This window comes from Buceros rhinoceros, unplaced genomic scaffold (genome assembly GCF_000710305.1).
Source record: "Buceros rhinoceros silvestris isolate BGI_N320 unplaced genomic scaffold, ASM71030v1 scaffold12180, whole genome shotgun sequence".
NCBI lineage: Eukaryota > Metazoa > Chordata > Aves > Bucerotiformes > Bucerotidae > Buceros > Buceros rhinoceros.
This window is the reverse complement of record NW_010389076.1, coordinates 1,509-25,673: the sequence shown is the minus strand read 5'-3', so window position 1 is coordinate 25,673 and position 24,165 is coordinate 1,509. Positions and strand designations below refer to the sequence as shown.

The following is a 24,165-nucleotide window of genomic DNA, read 5'->3' as shown; positions in this document are numbered from 1 at the left end:
AAAATAGCTCTTAAGCATACCTTTTATGTTTCTGTCTTTCCAAAAACTGTACGTTCTTACATACAAATATTACTAAAACTATTCTATAGTACAAACACAACTGTCTACTGCTGCCATAATTTTAGTAGAAAACAACTGGTTTTAAAAATGCTTTGGTTTATGAAGTTATTCTTCAATATTTAAATTTTAAATAGAGACTAAAATGCAATTAATACAATTGTCAAATCATTTATCATAGAAGTTAATTTCAAAGCTACAGAAGACGTCTTTGTGGTACATACTTTGTTACGACAGTTGTCTTCAAAGAAAACAAACTGGCTATGAAAGCCTTGGGTCAATCTCACTGGAGTAAAAAGAAGTGTAAGAATTCATAGAAAAAGGCTCAAACTGCAAGGGCTTACTACGACAGCTGAGGAGAGCTTCAGAATGAAAAAGAAAGCAGTCAGATGACAAAGCATGCAACTCTTATTTATTCAGCACATTTAGACATCTAGCTAGTGCATTTTGCATCGTGTTTTTTGCATTACATGGCAGACAAAACTACCTGTTAGTAGTATTTGCAACATTATAGAACTAAAGTTTCCCAAAGAAAAATTATTTTTAATAGTTGTGCCAGTGTTCTGCATGGAAATATATTTGTCTTGGAGCAGAAAGTAAATTTTTTTTAGGCTTTTTTTCAGGACAAAATTATAAGCAGTCTCTGCAAAAATTATATTTGTTTTTCCTTTGAATTCACCTATCTTCACCATAGAACAACAGAAAAAAAGTCGTCTCCCAGGTGATATCCCACTATTTTTTTGAATACTGTTGGGTTTCCTCCTCTCAAATTGACTATTAAGGGCTCTCTGCACCTAATCCACAGCAAGCAAATGTAATTTGGTCATTAAGAAATAAAAATTACACCTATGCTGTACATAAGCAACCTGGGTATGTCATTTAGTGCTTCAGCACTGAGGGTACATGGATCCAACAGCAAAGAACATAGGAGACAAGCAGCACCATTAACATCACCTTACTCAACAGTATTTCCTTTTATTATCAAAGCAAGGAAGTAAAGCACTGAAATAGCCCAGAAAATGAACTAATCACTTAGTGTTACATATGTTGTTTTCTAGTTAATTTTTTATATTAATAACAGGTGATTTTTTTTTAAAGGCACACTCACATATTGTATTTCCCAAGCAGTAAACATTTTTAAAGAAGCGAGGCACCTACAGATTGACACTCACCTACCCACAGGGATTTAAGTGAAAAACTTGATTTTTAGAACTACTGAACTCTCACACTTCTGTGGGGAGCAAATGCACATTGCAGTGGCTTGACACCTCAGAAAATAAGAAAATTTCATTTAAATGCTTATATGAGAATTCATGTCTAACTTGAAGACTGTGGCAATGATGTTGGCTTTCTTGTGTAAGAATATTCAGAAGGGATAAATTTTGCATGCTGACTAAAGACTTACAGCCATGCACAGTTTCAGCATCCTCAGGCTTTAAAAATTAGTAGTTTTTCCAAGTCGCTTGACTTGCAGTATGTAATAGCAACCATACGTATTTAATCAATGATCAGATACTCGTCTACCTGTACTCTTGTTCTCCACATTTCCCAGTCTTCTGTATAAAGCATAAGAATATAGATATCACTAGATCTTGATGAGCACAATTTAGAATCAAACCATGAAGTTGAAAATTTCTCTATTTCAGCTGGACAATTCCAGATTCCCCCTTGTATGTCTTTCAAACTAGGAAAGGAAAACATTCTCTAAGATAAAGAATGCTTTATTGCCTTAAATCTGATTTTCTTTTAAAACAGTGTATTGTTTCATGTGTGGGATTTTTTTGAAGTCTATCAAAAATCTGAATCCCACTCAGATTACTTATGATAGAGCTAGAAAGAAGCCATTTATTTGTGTTGGCAGTGGTAACTGAAGACCATATTGTCACACAGACTCGGCTTTCTCTCGGGTCAATCATCTGAAATCCACAGGGAATTAAAACTTTGTCCAAAGAGAAAAAACCAGAAATGAGTATGTAAGCAAAAGGCTTAACTCATAAGTGCCACTGACACTTCCTAGGACCAACGGAGGAACTAATTTTTAGGAAGTTAATTGAAAGCAATATGGAGCTTAACCCTTCCTAAATATTAAAGGTCTAAGGAAAGAGAACACATGGTCATTTCTTCCATTGTACCAGAACACATACATTCATAAACCTTGTACTCCTGGGATACAAAGCTCAGGAAGCTCATTTCTGATAGTTGATAACAAAAGGGAAACTTGCTGAAGAAAAAGGCAAGGCAGGAGCCATGTCTATCCCCACTAAAAGAAAGAAGAAACAGGCTGGTCTAGACAAAGTAATACGTGTGCAGAAGTGTGAACTCCAATATAGACACCTATCAGACGTACAATGTATAGGAAAGTTGAGATCAGACAATAGTTTTATATAAATTATTTTCTATAAAGAGTTCTAATTGCTGGGTATATGCCAGGGTTACAGTGTCTGTAACTCAGAAATATTTCTTCTGAATCTGCCCTCCTTTCACTTGACAAGCTGTTTTACACAGAATGAAACAAAAGTCTCAAAGCATCCACCATGAGGTGCAACTTCTCAAGGAAAGATTTTATGGGACCTACATGGCTTTATCCATACTGCAGAAACCACTGCAAAAGTAGGGTGCAAAAGGCGCACCTGGGTGCACCTAGGTGAGCACCTGGAACAGGGAAGAGTTACTTGTCTCACCAAACCTGGTGCGCTCTGAAAATCTGATGAACAGAATCTATTCACAGCAGATTAATCTGTCTGCTTTGAAAAGTGACTTGCCAAACTCTATGGACATGTTACAAAAAGTGAGTGATGAAAGGCCCTGGTATATGTATATTTAGTGTGCTTAAGGAACCAGTGTTTAATCCAGTTTAAACTGAAGAGCTACATATGTTTTAAAAAAGGGATATTTTTTCTGTTACTGCCGGTCTCATACCATCTTCCCCATCATGGGGAATGTATGTCTCAAACATTCAAAGTCAGCATTTTGGCTTCATAAAGGGGATCTCATTTTTCGCTGAATTCAGAAGGACTTAATTCCCTGCATACCTTCTGAAACTACATCCCATTGATTAATTGCCTAACAAAGACTTGCTGAGAGATGGTGTATGTGTACAAGTATTAGTAATTTTCAGACAATGAAGTTTTTCAAGTAAATTTTTTTCTGATGACCATTATGTTAAAAAAATTACTACTGGGATCTGGTATTTGCCACAGTTTTTCTGATTTGAAAAAAAAGTTGATACCCCCACCCCACCCCCAGTTTCAAATTTGGCAAAATAGGACACTTAGAACTTTAACATTTTAAATTTTCTACTTAAATTGACTTTTGTAATGCAAAATAATTAACACTTAAAAAGTTATAAAAATGTGTGAAATAAAATGTTTTTACTAGACTATACTGAACTTTTTCTGAGTTTTGGTTCATTAAATTTTACAAGATTTTGAATTTTTGATCAGCTAAAATGATAAAATAATTATTTATAGTCACATTCTTAAAGAACACAAAAACCTTTTTCTGCTCTTTTTTATTTCTCATATGATAGCAGCTGCAAAAATTTGCTGAGAACGTGAGCCATGATCATAAGCTATGATCCACTAGGTACGAGGGAATGTCTGAAGATACAGTGTATGAGAGACAGTTGAGAAGGGTCTCATGGAACATGCTCATGGAGTATTTTGATTCTGTGCATGAACTGTGTCAGCTGTAAGTCCATGCCTTTACTGATTTATAGTTGCTAACATCATAAATAATATACTGGCTGAGAAATGACAAACCACCTGGTTTCCAAAGCATCTCCTTTGAATGAGAACTGAATGGGATGATTAGTTGACACAGAAAAGATCTATACTGCTCTTTTATAACCTAAGATTTCACACAAACTCCCCATCACCTTTTCAAGGTAGGAAGTATACTTAGTTGGACCAGACTTCAGCTGACGTACTGCTATCCAAGAAATACAGACAAGCCAGCCTGGAAAAGGAGCATGCTCATCTGTTTTCTTCATATGGCTACAGGATGACATGGACTGAAACCAGCATTCTGCAACACAGCAAGCTTTGCAAACACAGCTGAGATGGCTGACTAAAAGCAGCCAACATACAGCAGCAGGTTATGCAGATGCAGGGATGCACAGTCCCATGCCAAATGCATGGTAAATTTGAATTTGAATGTGAAGGTTTCACTGTAGTCATCAACATGCAATAAAATACAATCAACATGCAATACAATAATTTAACATGCTAACATGTCACTGCTTTAAACACAAATCATGAGGAGGATAAGGACAACAAAATAACTGGGACTGCAATTGACATCTATATAGCTACTCCCCAAAGGCAACAGGTACAAAAGTTCTTTTGTGGTGTAACTGTGGAAGTCTGAAAACAGGCAACAACAATATTTCAGACACTAGGTTTTGCAGTAAGCTGCCTTGGTGCATGCTGCTATGTTTCTGATAGCCTCTTGATGTAACTATCATTACCAGAAAGGATGTATCTACATGAAAGACAGCATTTGAGATATCTAAAATGTCACTGACCTTACCAGAACAGAATCCTACATATATTGGAACACTCTTAAAAGCTCCCAAAAAACCTGTAATAAACTAAAATGTTTTGAGCAGATAAAGGATATCCTGCCCCTTATTACTATACGTATATTATCTAGGAGGGTCTCATAGAACATTTACTGACTTCCAGTTGAAAAGATGGCATGAATCCTGTCCTGAGAAACTCTCAGTTAGTGCCTGCTCTTCAAACTTCAACAATTGTTTGTAATGTCCAACAAAGGACCTGGGCAAGGAGACTGCTGTAGCTTCACTGCTGCTACTGTTTGAAGAATAATAATAAAAAATTTAACAGCTGCATCATGTACCTTTCAAGAATGGCAGAAGAACAGCCGGCCATTAAAGGAGTGGTAAAGGAGGAAAGAGAAAAATACAGATGGAAGGACATGACAAACTGCAGATGAAGACGTGAGACTGACTCAAAATAAGTGTGATGTAACTAAAACTGCGGAAGCACTGTTCAGTAAAGGCTTTGCTGTGCATAAATCACATCATAGAGTGCACATAAGTATGAAAAATCATAGTTTATAATTACCCTGTAGAGTTTGAGACTGTACAAATCTAAACAACACATAATTTAGACAGAAAAGTATCTACAAACTGATAAAGGATTTGACCATATGGATACGTTGCTGAGATTGTAGAGGCATAGTACGAAACAGCTGCAGTGTAAGCAAGTACAAAAAGCAGCTGAGAAAAAAAGAGAACTTCTCTTAAGAACCTATATTCTAACTGCCAAAGGAAAGAAACACCATTTTCACATTTGCAGTATGTTTGCTTCAAGGATAGGTTGTATATATCAGTGCTGTATTGTCATTATATGTTATCATTTCCATACAAAAATTGCTCTGATTTATTTCAAAATAGTTGTGGAACTGTTGTATCTTAACATTAGGGACTAAAAATAAACATGATTTCACAATGACAAATACCACTGTGTCATTAGTATAGCTGCAAAGATTGACACTTCACTCTGAGTAACTAAATCATTCAATATAGTATGGTAGCACACAGGTTAAGAGAACAGAATGGAAAACACACCATGTTGCTTCAATAATATGAAAACTTACTGGATGACAAATATCTCCTTGCGTCTAAAGAAAAATGAAGAGTATCTGGAAGTAAAATCCATTAACACTTTAGTATATAAACAACATAAGTACTATTCTCACTTGGACAATAGTTCAGAAACAAGGCCACTTTGAAGATCCATCAAGATCATTTATATGTCACAGTTATCAGAGTGCATTGGCAATGGTTCTGTCTTCTGAGATCATTTACTGCTCTAATTAGCAGGTACTAAACAACACTGTCTGAATGACATGTGCCCCACACAGAACATACCACATCCATTACATTGATGACTTCCATATGATTCCTAGTATGTTTTCTCATCTGTTACTAGCAGCCATTCCTGTGTGCACTATTTTGAACAGGTTTGTACATGCAACCAACTTACTCTGTACCACACACATAGATAAACACACATTAAAAAAACCCAGGTCAACAGCTACAACCTTTCATCTTCCAGCAACAGTAGGATGCTGACTGCTAAGACAAGACTATTTTAAGGCTTCTCATCCTTAAGGAGATGCCTACCATAGTGTTTCATCTGTGACACAGCAGGGAAAATACAGGCAGGTAAAGAATGCTCACCAAACACTTCTAACCCAGCTGGATGTCATCTACTCTTGAGAATCATTATTATATTTGTTCAGTGAATAATATCCGTATTTCCAGCAGTCAGAAAGAGCAGTTTTCTTTCTGATAAATATCTGTGACAAGAATCTTTGTTGGACAGAAAATATGAATAGCCTGGAACTGCTGCATATGCCTTAAAGGAGTAGGTGTCAGAATAGCCAGCGTGAGCTGAGCTCTATGGAAACCCAGATGTCATACAAATCTTTTCGTGGAAAAAATGCTTTCTAAGTGTCAATTAAACAACAGATTTGTTCTTGAATTAGCTGACCGAGACTTCTTGAAGTTTGACTCTTTCATAATACTTATGTGGGTTTGCACAAAACATTGGGCCATCAAAACCTCAGAAATTCTACATTGTTAAAAATATGTAGCCCTTTTTTTGCTAACACAATTAAACAGTGATTTGCACTTAGATCTCTATCTTCTTGTAAAAAGAGCTGAAGATTAAGTGATTTTCTAAAAGCTAGCGAGAAGTGTCTTGAGGATCGAGGTAGTTCTTTGAAAGAGGATCTCAGTGACCTGTGTAAATAAGAACACCACAAACACTTCCAAACAAGCGAAGGTCAGAAAGGGGTCATGGCTACAGCCCCTTTGGACTACTGTTTTGCCTAAGGAGTACGCTTACCGTGTAAATCTCTCATCCTTCAGCTCCAGGTCTGCCACTGTGATCAACTGATCCAGTTTGAACTTAGTGTCAATAATTTCAGCATCTCGTGGGGAGTACGTGCCTCCCTCTTTTTGCTTTTGTCGAATTCTAAACATAAAATAATGGTGAAAAATAAACACGCAAAAGATTTAAGGACACATATGTCAATACTTTAATTAAACAGGCTGAAACTGAAAAATGGTTGCTAGAAAACTTGCTTTGGCCTTTATTCTGCTCTCCTTTCCAACAGTGTAATTTAGACAAATCCAGCAGTTACATTGTCTAAAATTCATATGGAAAGAATCTACCCTATATATTTTTTTAGTTTTCTTACATAAATTCTGTAACAATGCCTGAATGATTGGCTGAGGAAGAAGAGAACTTCTGATGAAGGAGCAAACTAACATCATGTGGGCAGTACCCAGTCTGCTTCTTTATATAGACATTTTGTTCACAATTTGAATTAATCATAGAATCATAGAATGATAAAATGGTTTGGGTTGGAAGGGACCTTAAAGATCTAGTTCCAACCCTCCTGCCACGGGCAGGGACACCTTTAGCTAGATCAGGTTGCTCAAAGCCCCACAGAACATGGCCTTGATTGCTTCTAGGAAAGAGGGCATCCACAACTTCTCTGGACAAGCTGCTCCAGTGTTTGACCATCCTTACAGTAAAGAATTTCTTCCCAATATCTAATCTAAATCTACCCTCTTTCAGTTTAGAACTGTTACCCCTTGTCCTATCACTACATTGTCTGACAAAGAGCCCCCTCCCATCTTTCCTGCAGGTCCTCTTTAAGTACTGGAAGGCTGCTGTAAGGCCTCCCTGGAGCCTTCTCCAGGCTGAACAACCCCAACTCTCTCTACTCTCACAGGGGAGGTGCTCCAGCCCCTTGACCATTTTAGTGGCCCTCCTCTGGACCTCCTTCAACAGGTCCATGAATTTCTCACACTGGGCCTCCCAGAGCTGAACACAGTACTCCAGGTGGGGTCTCATGAGAGCAAAGTAGATGGGGAGAAACACCTCCCTCGACCTTCTGGACACACTTCTTTTGATGCAGCCCAGAGTGTGATTGACTTTCTGGTCTGTGAACACACATTAGAAGTTGATTTCCCTTTCACATGTGAGACTTCAATGTATTTAATGGATAAATTTATTAGTAAGACAGAAAACAGAATTTATAGTGTTTACTTCATATCAGCTGTCAATATGGTTAGCCATCACGCTAACTTCAGCCAGCTGACACTCTAATCTGTATCCTCAAGCCAACAGAGAAGTGTTTCTGCAAGGGTAATATAGGTTACTGCTCTGATCTACCCTCTGGAGAAGTTGGGTTTTCTCCATTTTTGGAGGTTACCCTTGCTAGACTAAAGCCTTGTGAGTCCCTCCGTAAGTTTCTACAAAAAAGACCAAAAAAAAAAAAAAAAAACGGAAGGGAGAAGAATATTCAATGATTTCAGCAAAAACAAAGCCTTGGGGATCCCACCGTAAGTTTTTAAAAAAAAAACCAAAAAAAAAAAAAAAAAAAAAAGGAAAAAAAAAAAGCAATACATTTTGAAATGACAGATTGGTTCCATTTATAGGACTGTTTCAACTCTTCTTTAAAATATTTTTGAGTGCTTCCAAACACGATATAGCAAGGATACATAGATCTCACCTTGCAAAAGCATATACTGCAGTCACCAAAAGAACAACTGAAAGCATACACAAAGTAACAGCAAGTATAACTTCTACAGATCTTCCTGACAGTCCTTCACCTGCAAAAGAAAGTGGAAATCTAATATTCATAGATTCATTATAATTTAAAAATTTCTGACAGGGTGAAATCAGAGAGACAGACACTTTTCTCTGTAAAGCTGCAGAGTTTAGTGCCAAAGAGATGCTCAGAGAAGAAAAAATATAACAAAACTAGAAACAATTTATGTAAAGGTTCCTAAGCATTGCTGATCTATGCAATACATAATGCTAATAGTATATTTCTACAGCTATATGTAGAGCCATTTCCTAATGTTTTTCAGATTTACCTGCTAAACAGGTTAAGGTAGGTAACATCCATCTGAACAGTAGCCTGAGCTGAGCTCCTGATTCAGTGTCTGTGCAGCCAAGAACAGACATGCTGCTCTAACAGCTAGGAGTAATCAAAATCCAGAGTGGAAAAGGAAGAGTAACAACTCTAAAGCTATGAGGCTTGCAGCCATCACTCACAGGCATAAAAGATGCTTTTTTGGAGATACTCTCCTCAGGGTGCTGAAGGAACCCACATCAGATTTGAAATTTCTGGATTAATCCGCCTCACTCACCATCAACTCATGTTCTTTCTTTAGGTGAGAATTGGTGATATTGTTAGGAATAACCCCAGTAGGTCAAAAGTAATCAGAAAGGCCTCTATGATAAAAAGGTAAAGGTTCTGTTATTCTAATCAGTCCTTCCAGGTGAGAATGAAGGCTCATTCAGAGACTGATAAACCACTCAGGTTAGTAGTTTCTAAACTTCCTTCTGAACTTTCTGTGCCAAATTTCTGAGATTCACTTAATTTCCCATCATTCCTTGTAATCCTGTCCCTATCTCAAAAGTCTCGGCCTCTTTTTTCCTTAGGCACACAGTGAAAATAAGAAAAGCAAGTGATTACTACTGCTGGTATTGTTCACCTACACTGACATTCACCTCCACTTGCTGGTCCACTGTAGAAAACCTAGCTCCTACTCAGCCTCCAGGAAGGACAGAAAAGTGTACTGCTTCCTGCCATATGAAACATATTTCCCACTCCAGGGACAATGCCCTCCTAAGGAGACACTGAAGTCCTGGCTTTGTTTGTCTCAAAAGGCTCTGATTTTTGCATTAAAGAGTATGTTGCAGGTGGTCTGGACTGCATGTACATTGGAGAACACAGAGAAAATAGAAGAGAAAAGCAAGTATATAAAAAATGTTGCAAGGAGAAAAGGAATGGAAAAGCTCCTGTGATAAGGCACAAATGATAAAACTGTGGAAGCAGACTAGAGAATCTCTAGAGGGACCTCTACAACAGTTCTATCTATTTTGCACTAAACAGTGAAGTCAGTGTTAAACCCTATGGTTAACATTAGTCCAAACATATTATTAAACAAAACAGTGCTGGTAGAATACCCACAGAGAATAAAAAAATACATTTTCTTCTACTTCTTTGCCACAGAGAAAGACTACACCTGTCTGTAGAGATGATAATGGGCAAGGGGAATGAGAAAAAATAGAATATATCATGCTGAGGTGCTGCAACTCAATACATGATGATAAGTGCAATAACAGACTATCATAAAGTAGGTTTCTATGCAAAAGGCAGAGTCAGGAAACCCCAGTTTGATTATTTCCTTTCTCATCAGCTTTGTGTTTCACATGGAAAAAGTCTACACCTACACAGGACTACCAGCTGCCACGTAATAAATTGTTGAACTAAGTATCAGAGTCTATGAAAAGGTTATAAGCTGCCTTGATGCATTAGAAGTTTAAACAGTATTTGTCACCACATCTTAATTATCTAATAGAAAAATCCTGACCTTTCATTGTAGTATGGATGCTACTTATGCAACATCAGTCATGGATTACGAGGAAGAAACTCCACTTCTCCAGATCAAGAGGAGAGTTGTGGTACTCCAAGTATGGTTGAGTGGGAGCATCATATTAAAATGTATCCTTTACTATAATTACAAAATCATTGCAGCTATGTATTCCAGTAATTTCTGCTTCAGTGTTCCTCCCTAGCAAAATTCCTATTGTTTAACAAGAGCATCTGATGACTATCACAGAGAACTCTCTCATAGGTTTTCCAAATTTTTTTCTGCTTCAAACATACTTAGCATGCAGTATTAAATTGCACAGATAGAGGGTTAGCTTTCTGGTTTTCCAGATCAAAGAACTATTATTCTATAAGTAGACTTACAAACCAAAATAATGTAGGGTTCTTTGAACTGTCATGAATACCGCTGCCAAAATTCAAGTTAGCGTCTTATCTACTAAAATAAAAGAGTAATGTTGGAAAACCCACAAATTTCAGTGATTATTACAAAAGAAGATAATTGATTTAAAATTAAATTGCACTACTGATTTTGGGCAGCATGAATTTCTTCTGAGAAGATGCTGTTACTACCAGTGGAATAAAAATAATTGATCACAGAGATACCTAACAGTTACTGATCTTTCTGGTATGTTTCTTGAGTTATGCTTCTAAAGCAAATCTGAAGTTCATATACCCAAAGCATGTTCTATAAGGAAACACTTGAGCAAGGTTCCTCAAGTTGTGCCTCAAGAGAAAATGTGTCTGAAAAAAATTAAACTCCCTTTATTCAGTTAAGATGACATTGGTAATGGCATTGCCAGTGTTGTACCTTCAAGTCCACTCATCTGCAGTACCTGCATCACTTGTGATCTATCAATTTGGTATTGATTTCACAACACTTGTAAGAAAGCACAGAAGGAAGGTGTAATTACCTGTTCCACTAAAGTTTTGTGTTTTCATGGATGGGCTCTGAAATTTACAAGTCAAGGCCAGACACGAGTTTGCTGTAGTGCTAATTTTAAAAGCAGTGCTCAGTGTTAAGCTTTAGCACAGAACGCACTGGATGGATAAGAGAAGCCATCTTTTTTCCCTATTTTTTTATTAAGCGTGCAAACAGATCTTGCTTCTTTATGATCTACACCAAATCAGAATGCTACAAGTTTTCACTAACAATACAGAAGCGAATGAATTACACTATCTGCCTGCCACTAATGCTTGATTTCTTCAAGCAATGCAGACTTTTCTGTTAGAAAGGGGAAAGTTGCTCAGAGGACTGGATACAGTTGGAGTCATTTCCAGTAGACTTGTTTTCCCTGATTGGACACACCATTTTTCCCTTACTGGGCAAACTATTTGCTTCATTGGCTTAGAACTTTTAAACTCAGAATATATAAAGACGTCTTCTGAGTTCAACTTTCCAAAACATTCAGTGCTAGAGAAGCGGTACCAGATCCTTTCAGAATATTCAGGGAGTGAATTTGCATTTCAAGATCTTCAGTATCAGATCATGTAACAAATTTCTAACATGGATTAGATGAATAAGGGAGCTCATATCACAGAAGATGAATGCCAAATGAAAAATATGTGCCCACTAAAATTCTTCTGGGTACTCATCCAGTTGTCTTGGGATCCCTTTTCAGAAAGCCAGGGCTAATGCTTAGCTACATAAGTTTTGGCTTACCAATATATTAAAAGAACTTAAAGACCTCATTGCGATGTGCTATGAGAGTCTTCATTCCAAATTTTGGAGGTAGGTCAACACTGCCATGGAGGAATTTATGCTGGATTTGAGATCCTATAACAGCTGGCCTACTGGCCAGTGACATCAGAATCAGACGGATTCTATTAGACAATATTATTTTATTAATTACTATGGAGATTTGTCTGTATTTAAAGGATGGGGGGCTAAAGGGTCACGTCCTCAGATGAGCTGCCTCTAGAAGGAATGATCTGCAGCTAAGAGGTTTCCTATACTAGGGTCACTGGAATATAGAATCATAGAATCATTTAGACTGGAAATGACCTTTAAAATCGAGTCCAACTATAAACCTAACACTGTCAAGTGAACCACTAAACCATGTTCCTAAGTGCCACATCTACACATCTTTTACATACTTCCAGGGATGGTGCCTCTACTACTCCCCTGGGCAGCCTGTTCCAATGCTTCACAACCCTCTCTGTAAAGAAATTTTTCCTAATATCCAACCTAAACCTCCCCTGGTGCAACTTGAGGCCATTTCCTCTCACCCTATCATTTTGGGAGTAACAGACAGATCACCACCTCACTACAACCTCCTTTCAGGTAGTTGTGGAGAACAATAAGGTCTTCCCTCAGTCTCCTTTTCTGCAGGCTAAACAACCCCAGTTCCCTCAGCTTCTCCTCATAGGACTTGTGCTTTAGACCCTACTTCTCTGGACACGCTCCAGCACCTCAATGTCCTTCTTGCAGTGAGGGCCCCAAAACCAAAGACAGTATTCAAGGTGCAGCCTCACCAGTGCTGAGTACATGTGGACAATCACTTCCCTCCTGCTGGCCACTCTCTTCCTGATACAAGCCAGGATGCTGTTGGCCTTCTTGGCCACCTGGGCACACTATGGGGCCATATTCAGTTGGCTGTCAATCAACAGCCCCAGGTCCTTTCTTCTGGGCAGCTTTCCAGCCACTCTTCCCTGAGCCTGTAACATTGCAGGGGGTTGTTGTGACTCAAGAGCCGAACCCAGCACTTGGCCTTGTTGAACTTCATACAATTGGCCTCGCCCATCAATCCAGCCTGTCCAGATCCCTCTGTAGAGCCTCCCTACCTTCAAGCTGATCAACACTCCTGCTCAACTTGGTGTCACTTGCAAACTCACTGAGGGTGCATTTGATCTCCTCATGCAGATCATAGAGCCCTGGGGAACAGCACTTGGGACTGGCCACCAACTGGATTTGACTCCATTCACCACCACTCTTTGGGCCTGGCCATCCAGTGAACAGTACACAGTAATAGCTCTACATCCAACACAGAGGTAAATGGCACAAACAGTACAGCTTCTGGCAGCTGACCAAGCAAGATGTGCTATGCTGGCAAAATGGCATTTTTGCTGGTATAACTGAATCTCTGCTACAGATCTTTGTCACATTGCTTCTTTGTTTAACAGTTCAGGCTGAGATAAGACCTCTTGACCTCCTTAAAAGGACATACAAGGTAATGTTTCCTCAGATAGTCTGGTTAAGCTATGTCCAACAAAAATAGATATTACTTACTTCAGGGGAACCACTATACTAAAAAGAAACACACAATTGTCTAGATTCTTTGGAAATAGAGAAATACTTTCCTGAATGACACTTTCCTTACCTAATGTTTTGACAGGGTCAGAATAGTCAGAATCTGTAAACTGTCCTTTAATGTTAGTTGCTCTGAACTTAAATCTGTGAAATAAAACCAAGAAAACTAATGAAATTAAAGTTTATATGCATTTTCTTAAAATTTATTTCAGTTGGAAGTGAAAAACTGTTTTTCAGTATTAGTAATATAATTTGGAATTATTATTCACCTGCTAAAGTGACATTATGACAGTCAACAAGAACTCAGTGTCACTATCTTAAATGTATAATCGAACTACATGAATTATTTATCTTGAATTTGGGCTCATTTAATATAAGACCTCAGTAAGCATCTTTTGTTATTTGAAGCATTTTAAAAAATCTGTCTCTCATATTTATGCTCAGCCAAAAAGTTTAAAATTAGACACACATGAAGATTATTTCAATCTCCAACTTTTCATTATGAACTACACATTTTGTATGCTTTACATGTTTTGCATGTTAGATCTTTCTCTTGGACAAACCTACTTACAGGTACTGCTTTCTTGGTTTCAGTGGGCCATTACATATTTTGTCTTGATTCCCTGATATCATACACGTAGTATCAGCACCTATGACATACATCTCTTCTTTGCCACTCAGATCATCTTTTCCTTCTATACATGGTGGGTTTGGAAAGCCTTCATTTGTAAAATATGGTCTTGGTCTGTTGAAGTAGGCATCATACCACTTAGTAACATTCCCATCATGCTGAGCTATTATCAAGAAAAGAAATAATCAGATACAAATTACATTCTAAACAGACTGTAATTAAAGAAGTTAACTAGGAAATTAATTTTTTTAAGAGCTTAGCACGTTACTGGTGCCATTTACACAACTAAGTCTACAACTGCATTTGCACCTGAACCCAAATTTCCTTATTATTCACACTATCCATATTTTGTTAATTCAGAACAAGTGAACAGAATCAGAACTAAAAAATTCCAGGGGCAGTATCACACATGAACTGTCTGTAGAGGACATCACTTGTGCAAGACACTTGACTTTGAAACTAAGCACGGCTAGCAGAGACAGTAAAAAGTGTTTACCCTAAAGAGAGTGAAGATTGTTTCATAAATGAAATGACTAGATTTCCATAAGTGCACAGTACCCAACAACTCAGGAGAAAAATCTTCAAAATCTTGCTTAACATTATATTTGCATATCTATCCATTCAAGAGACTCTTCAGATGAATAGCTATGAAGTAAATGTCTGTAGGATTAGTGCTAAAATGCAAAATTCAGGAAAGGGTGAAAGACTTAATGTGAATGCTTTACTTCTACACTTTGAAGGGAAGCAAAACAAGGGAATTAAATACCCAGAATTTGTCCTTCTTAAGTAAAGTAAGCCTGATCATATGATGTCCTATTATGAAACTCCCACTCACATTGGTAGGCAATTACTCAAAAGAGTGTCATAGCACTGTTCATATGAGTAAATATTCATCAGAATGTACAAGGGAATACACATTCTACCCCACAGTCTACAGAAGGGATTTATATAAATCCCTCTGCCCCCGTTATGAAATGGAAATATCGACTGCACATGACTGCATTCTTTTACAGGCAATACTAATAGAAAAATAACCTCGCAAAATAAAGTTTCAGGTTTATTTACCTTTCATAAATGCCAAATGTATTTTTCCCAAGGAAATAGTAAACAAAGAAACAGAATGATAACAACAGGGCCAGAATAAGACTGTTGACTTTGAACAGCATGGATCACTGTGTGTTGGCAAGTGTTCCCAAAATCCAGTAACCAGCTCATAGGTACTGTGAAAGATACTTTGCTCTTAGCACTGTCGCCACCACTAAAGTGTCTTTGTTAGTTGTTTTCTAATGTGAAATTACTGAGACTTAAGAAAAGAAATAAAAGAGAAAAAGAAAACAGCCTGAAAATAAAGACATAAAAACCCCCTGAAAACAATTTTCAAGAGAACTTATAAAGTTCTACCTCCAGCTTCCACAACAAGAACTTGTATCTTCTTGATCGGGCCATGATCATCACTGTAATAACATACCGGCATTCTGATTGTGATTGTTGTAGCTGTGATGAGTAATGCCCCATTGGCATCATAAACTGGTGCTGGTTTCTTTTTAGGCCGTGGTGGTTCTGTTTTTAAACAAAGATACACCACAGAGGGGTTTTTAAAAATGTTTTCACTACATGTACTTTGTTCAGGCACATAGCTGTGTTATGCAAGACAAATCTTCAGCGTATTTCCAGGGACAACTTAATGTTCTACTTAATGCGTTAAGCTTCTAAAAAACAGGATTCTGGTAAATGCATCTGCATATCAGTTTTCAATTAAAAGAGAAAACAATAAAAAGACTGTCTTAGTTTTTCACTGAATTTCAATCAATGACTATATTTATTTTCACAACTGTGATACTCTATACTTAGCTGCACCTCTGTGATATTCTTCTAAGCTGTTTGCTGATGGTAACCAAAATACTGAAGTCAGTATGGTTACTTCAATGAGTCTGCATATGGTTTACAGTGTCATTCAGATATGAATAGCAAATGATCAGTGATAGGCAGCAAAATTGAGCACTGCAATTCAAAGCTATCAGTTAGGTGTTCCTGTTCCTGTGTTATGCAGCGTTTAAGAAACAAAGGCACACAGCTGTGTACTCACAGGGAGAACAGTGATTTCTTCAGCATTTATAGAGATTTGAGCTAAAGGGTACTTTATGAGACTTACCTTTGATATCCATGGTTATTTTCAATTGGATTTTTGGCCCTGCACCAGCACCATTAATTGCATACACCTTAAAAAAGACAAACACTTGTTTTAATGAATATTGGTAATAGCTTCAAAATTGGCCAAAATCTGGATGTGTTTGAAGCAACAATGAATGCTGAAACACTCCTTTTGTCATTCACACTTTGCTAGAATTTACTTCATATTTCTTTACAATCCTAAATGCAGTGACACATCATTGCTTGTAATGTAACTCTTACAAAAAAGAGAAACCCAAGCCCACTTAAACAGTTATGTGGCCTCCTCTCATGTCCCAGTCTCTCATTATTTGAAAGGCCTTCATGCACAGCTGCAGGCTCCTCTTGGAGAACTGGACCTTTCATCTAAGTCAAATGAGCAATGCAAGTGGTGGAATTAGGAGAGATATTGAGTCTTGTACCTGTGATGATGTCTCACAGGCTGCTTTGCTGTCACATGAAACAGTGGTCCAGAATACAAAGCTAACCGCTAGTGTCCTGCTCCCACTCACTCCACACTCTTCATTGCTCCCTTCATTCCTCAGACTTGTCTCTCTTCACACCCCAGCTAACATCATCAGCATGAAAATATTCAGACTAATCTCTCACTTATATAAAAGGAAAAAAAAGTATCAGTTCTTACGCTGACATTATAGGTGTGTCCTCCTTTTAGTCCTTCTATCATGGCAGTGACTGAACGATCTGTTTTATCAATGACACTAAGGTTGTGGATCTGGATGGCAGCGGGATCATCTTCATTGTAAACCATAGCTTGATACACCTGAATATTTCCATTTGGTTCAGAGGGTGGCATAAATGTTACTTGAAACTTTGTCACTTCATCTGGTATCTTCTGAAATGTTATGTTGTTAGGTGGGTCTTCAGGCACTGAAAAAAATATTTTAATGATCCACTTAATCAGTTTAATGATTACTATTAAAGTAAAACCTGAAAAATTACAACTTATATTTTTGTCTATCAGTATAATTCATTGATATTTTTTATTTTTATTAAAATAATCTCAAATACTTAGCACTATGTAAATATTTATAAAGACAATAAAAAATTTTTAGTGAAATCCTATTCTTGATAGCATTTATTGCTACAAATATTAAAAATATCTTTTAGATAACGCTCAGTAGCGTCCACTCAGAAAAGTTTCTTCTGATTTTCTACTCAGAAAGTCTGAAGGCATCATTAAACCTTGAAATACAGCTGGGGTAAACAAATCCTTGCACGGGCTGACAAGCAAGAAGCAAGTGTTAGTCTTGAGTATCCCTTTCTGAAAGCCCTCTGTCAACAGCAAGCTCCCTCCCAACCTATAAACAAGCCACTGTACTCCTAAGAGCCTCTGCTTATCACAGCTAACTCTAGGAAAAAACTTTCCACTAGTCAATTCTCAGACGCAAACACAACATGCATTTTCCCTAAAGAAAGTTTTTGTCAAACACTTATTCCAGTAGCTTATTCTCAAGACAGCAAAGGTATAAATCATTTCCCCAGTGTCCCTATCTGAAAGAAAAGGCTGTAACATTCTTTCCAGGCAACTAAGTATTTATTGCTCCACCTGAGCAGACAAGCATGTAGCGTGACCTCTAAATAGTGAAATCAAGCAACTGAAGGTGAATGCATTCCTTCAGCCAAGGATTTAGATGCAGTTGTCATACCTTCCAGGTTTTCTACACCAGCCAAAAAATGGTTAATCAGGCTTCTCTGGAGTCAGTCTGTGTTAACTGGTCCTAACTCATCCATATGCTAGACTGTACAAACCAGATGGGACAAGATGAGATTTAAAAAATAGCTGCTCCTCTCTAAGGTTACTGCACCTCCTCATGTATCACATTTTTACATAAGAGAAAGGGCCACCTAAAAACATAGCTCACAGGACGGACCTAGCTACCACCTAATTTAATCTTCTTTCATTTTTCCACAGTAGAAGATAGTATCAGCCTCCAGGGATATAAACAGGTAATTAAATCCTTAGAATTGAATGTATTAAAGGTGTTATATGTATATATTTATATACACACACACATATATCATATCATATCACTAGGGACATTGGAATTTCATACATCAAAGGCAAGATAAATGATAAATAGAATCACTGTGTAGTGTGTCTAAATCAGAAATTAACCTGATTATATAGTTTAAAAAGCTGACCTGTAGCTAACCTCACAGGAGATAAGGCTAGTGCAGTTTCTACACAGTTGATAATCAGTTTGAAGGGAACAAAACGTCAATATCTTTTCAGAAATGTTTTGTTTGTTTAAACATCCTTAGTGAACCATTCAAAACCCAGCAAAGATAGCAGGCAGAGCATAACTAGGAACTACGTATGTAAAGCTACGACTACATCTTCCCCGTGTACATCTGTTTATACTTCCCTGAGGAAATGCTACCTACTTTTCTGTAACATAGCCTCTTGGTGTCATGAGGTCCTTACACAGTTCCTCACTCTCATCTCTCAGTTTTATTTCTCCAAGTAATTAAGCAGCATAAACAGCTTTGGTCACCTTAGTATCTACCTCAGTTGTGAGACTGTTTTGAATCTGTGGAACAGCTGACTCAAGCACATATCCCTGTGGGCCTCCACTAGCAACCGGCTTCCACTGAGAACACACAGATCATGTCCTTGAGTCAGTACAGGTACCATTTATAAATGGTAGGATTCACTTCACTTTATTCTTATACGTTTAAATTTTGCATCAAAACCAAGGATGCTGTATGGAGTTTTCAACAGTCTCTAAGAGAAACAGGCACCCTCCATACGGGGGAGTCATTCCTTCCTAAGACAGGTGGTTTATATACATACATTCCAATATAGATAGGACCTCTCTTCATTGACTATAGAAGTAATCTTGATGGCTGTGTTCCACAAAACCATGTTTTACATGAAGCAAGTTACGATCTCTGTATTACTAAAGGTAAATCTTAATATTTATTATCACCATCACTGTTTGCTCTCACCTTTCAAAATATTAAAGAAAAAATGTTGTGAGAACAAATCTGCATTAAAAGTGCATTGTATGTTCAAAACTCTCATTTATTTGTCAGATGAAAGAAAAACTGCAAAGTGTGATCCATTTAAAGTAGAGAAAAATACAAACCTGCTTCAAAAGTGGAGACAATTACTGGAGAACTAGCCTTGCCTTCAAGGACTGCAGCATTAACATCCCCCGTAAAAGCAATGATTACTACAGAATACCTTGTAAATGCTTTTAAATCAGAAATTTCTAAGAATTTACCCTCATCATTTGCTTTCAGAAATTGAGCTTTATAATTGTCATTATCTACCTGTAAAATAATAATAAAAAATAATAAAAAAAAAGGTTACAAGACTCGAAACAGTCAAAAGCAGTACTTTATTACTTGAACACCTTATTTAACTTTTGTCTTTACACTTTTCTCACTGATTACATAGAAGGGATCACAAGAAGGCTCTAGCTACTGAGACTAGAAAGCTGCACAGGGGAGTATGCTCCCATCTCACCCATGTGTTGCTCTGTAACACTTCATGGAGTATGAGATTAAGGAAACGGACTATTTGCTTAGTGCTGTCTTCCACCAAGTAAACGTGAACCAACTGGGAGACACTGGGCCAGGGGAGCTGTAGTGACCTGAAATGGGAATCAAACTAGGCAAAGATCCAGAAAAGGAGCAGCTATATAGCAGAAAATTGTTTGGAATAAAAAACCAAAACCAAACCAAAACAAACCCAAACAAAAAAAACCTACCACCACCACCACCAAAACCAAAACAAAACAAAAAACCCCAAACAAACAAACAAAAATACTGGGCAGCAATTGTTGCAGCAATAATGTTGATATAATGGCAGAAAGTGCAGTTCCTCCTGGCATGTATTAATAGAAACTCTACTTACAAGATGGGGTAGGGGAGTAATTCTCTCACTAGAAAAGCTGGAAAGCAGAAAAAATTTGGGTTCAATCTAGAAAAGGGAGGATGGTTGAAGACGTAGTAATAACTTCAAAATATAAAAAAGGACATTACTAAATTGAAGATAATCTGTTGTTTCTAGTGTTCATGAAAACACAAATAGAAATTTTATTTGCACCAAAAAAAGATTAGATTTAAAACTCACAAAACATGCAATGATATACCTAAATGTAACTAAAACTATGACTTCAAGTTTAGTTAAAAACTAGAACAATCTATTGAGGGTTGCTGAAAAATTTTCGGCACTGGACACTTCTAAGAACAGGATAATGAATCATTTATGAGGAATGCTTTAGGTATACTTCTTTCTGTGTTAGAGCACGATATGGACTAGCTTACTTCTTGGGATCTCTGTATCTCTTCATCTCATATAATCTGTAATTCTGTAGAAAAATCTACAGTTTTGGGCTTTATATCCAATTAATCACTTCTAATGTTAGCTTAAAGAAAGAGAAAAAGTAAAAAATTGGGAGCTTTTCTAGTGTTTGATCAAGTATCATTTACAAAATTCTTTTTATGTCTATCCCCACCACTTCAGCTAATGATGTTTTCATTATTGTTTCTTTAGTGTGTAATTTGAAAAGAGGATTAGGTAGCTGTACAGTAGTTTTCCCACTGGATGAAATCTGTATTAAATGCAGCTGCTAAAACATTAGAATAGTTCAAGCATACCTTTTATTTGATAGATATGCATCTATTCCCACTGAGAATTAACCTGAACTAAACTTTCTGATGGACTAAACAGACATTAATTTCCTGGGATGGCCATCAAGGGCTTAAACACGTTTTCCTATCTGACTATCGAAAATCTGGAATATAAATATTTATACAAGAGCAAAAATACAATCACAGCACTACATCATTAAATGTGTTTCTATTCTTCCTGAAGTTTAATGGTTCAGTTCCATCTTCCTTACTCATTTCAGCATTATTTTATTCAGGACTACTTCTATTACAGCAAGCAGAGAGACAAACTAAAATAGAACTAATAGTATTTCTGATCTATAGAACTCCAAGGAACATCCTAGCAACTTAAACAGGACCCTAAAACATTCACTAATGAACACTAATTACTATCTTTTAAAGAATAAAGACATCAGGCAGTAGAAATCTGAAATTATTCTCTTCTCTGAGCCTATTTTTATAAATCCTTAGAGATACTCAGTTCAGAATTAAAATGTATGAAGTTATACATACAGGAAGTTTATGGAATTTGGAGCCTTCTCAAAAATTTTCTCATTGGGTCAATAAAATATATACTCAAATTTTCACTGAAAAAGATCGTGACAGCTTTATTGGCCTTTAAGAAATAATAGATTTGTCTACGAAGATGACTGCCTACAGAACTGACACCTGTAGCTACTGATCATTAGACAGACAACATTTGATTACAAGGAATCCCTCAACATAAAGTTAGATACCTCAAACATATTGGAAAAACCCTCCCATTTTGTAAAAACAAAACAAAAGCTGTCCAAGAGTAACATTTAAAACATTTTTAAGTTCCTTCTGAACGCTGACAGGCTCCCATGAAGCATTCCATAGTTCACTTTACTTTAGGAATTTTACTATAACTTATATTGATAAGTTATTTGTAACATTTTCATAGAGTAGAATCAGATGACACCCTGTTTATAATTTAAGACTTATCAGACAGAGGAGAAATTGTTTAAATACAAATTGATTAAATACTATACAAAAAAAATCAAGCTTTGAGAATTGAATTTGGAAGTTTTATCAAAAGCATGACAATATTTTTTTCTGTTGATGCAGTATAACTCTGTATAGTCAAAAGTGACAGGAACTTTTCATGAGGAAAAAGTCTTCTATAAAGGAGAAATAAAAATTTTTATGTAGTTTCTAACAACCTACCCAATGGGCCAAAGAACTGTTCCTCCCCTGTTAGTATTCCCCTTGTACATCCTTTATCCTGTCATACCACTGGTGTGGCAAGGGTTATTCAGAACTGAACAGATTTCACTCTACATGTTGTACAATGAAGTTAGAGGAAGAGAAAACAGCATGATTACATATTACTCTGGCTTGTAAGTTTACTGAGGAGCTTAAAAATATTTGGTGGATTTTTACTGATCTCCTTAGAAATTTTGATTGCACAAAAATCTCAGCATTAATATTTTAGTATATCTGTACTTCTTACAACCAGTTCAGAAATATGGAAAATATACAAATAATAGTCTTACTCACTTGTCAGAAAATTGAAAGAACTTTCTATTTAAAGCCTTTAAATAGTTTGAAGTAGTCTTTAATTTTTTTTCCTGATTATCTAACAGACCAAGTCAGGATTTTTGAAACTGCAAACAGCAAGTTTTCCTGGGTAAAGTCTGGTAAACTCCTCCCCATTTTCACTGATAGCCCCATCTGTAAAACTTCTGGAAGAACAGGGAACCGATATCCTACCTAAAACTTACCATGTGTTTGAACCGAGAAAGTTTCATATTTTGCCACAGGGCAGGAAAGGAGGTTTATTAATGGTTGTTTTAAGGAGTATTGTAAGGATAGTAAAAGATGAAAAGAGAAAGGCCACTAGAGCTTTTTTCTTATGTCAGCCTTTTTTTTTTTTTCTTAAAAAGATGAAGGAGAAAGAAGTGTTAGCACTGTGCTACAAAAATACAGCTAATCTGATGGACAGAGCACCAAGTGGGAAATCTAGTTTGACTTTAAAGCTTGCCCTCTGATGTGGCGTAACTTTGTGCAAGTCAATTCCCTTTGCTAGGCTCTCTAGTCTGGTTCGTAAAATCATGACAATAAACTTTTTTTCCCTTCAAAGGAAGGAAAAGTCATTGTTATTTTTACAGGTAAACAGCATCCTTATCATTAGAAAGAGGGACACCTCCCCAAAACCCAGCTACTGTTTTCCTATATACATTCATAGCTACATCTTTTATTTTCCTCCAAGACTTCTTATTGGCATTCATTTTTTAATACCAAGTAATTAATTTATCTCTCATTAAGAAATTTATAAATGTACAATTAATTCTTATGTGGAGTGAATGTGGAAATAGTCACAGTTCTGATTTTCAATCCATATTATGTCTGTCCTGTAATTTCTGTAAGAACATCTGCTGTGGTATTTATATGACCAAACATCTGTATAACTACCAACAATAAAACAGAGTTGCCTTACTGAGGTAATGTCTATGAGGTAGCATGTTGGTCCAGTGATGATGATGGGTTCACTCCAGCTGATATTAATACTGTGAGGAGATGTAGCTAAAACAGTCACATTTTCTGGAGGACCATCTGGAACTGTAGAAAAACGTATGTATGTGAATCACGTCCAAAGAAGCTCACAACAAATAACCCAGTACTTTTAGTGGCCAGTAGAAATTATTTTTCAATTTGAAAATAAAACTTTTTCTCACATTTACCATTATATACTGCTTAAACAACTACACTATTTTTCTTTCTTATATATAAAGCTTCGTCCACTGCAATTACTACACCTGTTTTAGAGTATGAACTGCCTACAACTTAATCGTAACTTGAAATTATTAGAGTTGCAAGTTATTTATTATGTATTTTACATGACACAAGCAAAAAATATACAACTATTTAGACAAATAGACAAGTGTAATATATTATACATGTAAAATGGAGTATTTAAAGAACTAGCAATTGTGAAAACACAAGATAT

The 24,165-nt window shown here is 36.7% G+C and overlaps 1 protein-coding gene across 1 annotated transcript in view; it reads right to left on the bottom strand.

Moving 5' to 3' along the window:
• The window catches only part of LOC104490535 (phosphatidylinositol phosphatase PTPRQ-like), a gene marked incomplete at its 3' end in the record, with an annotated part of 39,310 nt that extends 15,534 nt beyond the window's left edge, over positions 1-23,776 (bottom strand). Inside the window, exons 1-8 of the mRNA XM_010132837.1 lie at positions 23,656-23,776; positions 17,197-17,441; positions 16,537-16,603; positions 15,786-15,944; positions 14,325-14,547; positions 13,824-13,897; positions 8,614-8,713; positions 6,936-7,064 (exon numbers count right to left, since the gene is read on the bottom strand). Of these exons, the coding sequence (XP_010131139.1) occupies positions 6,936-7,064; positions 8,614-8,713; positions 13,824-13,897; positions 14,325-14,547; positions 15,786-15,944; positions 16,537-16,603; positions 17,197-17,441; positions 23,656-23,680 (1,022 nt within the window). The remainder of the gene's footprint in view (positions 1-6,935; positions 7,065-8,613; positions 8,714-13,823; positions 13,898-14,324; positions 14,548-15,785; positions 15,945-16,536; positions 16,604-17,196; positions 17,442-23,655) is intronic.
• Positions 23,777-24,165: the final 389 nt, after the last annotated feature.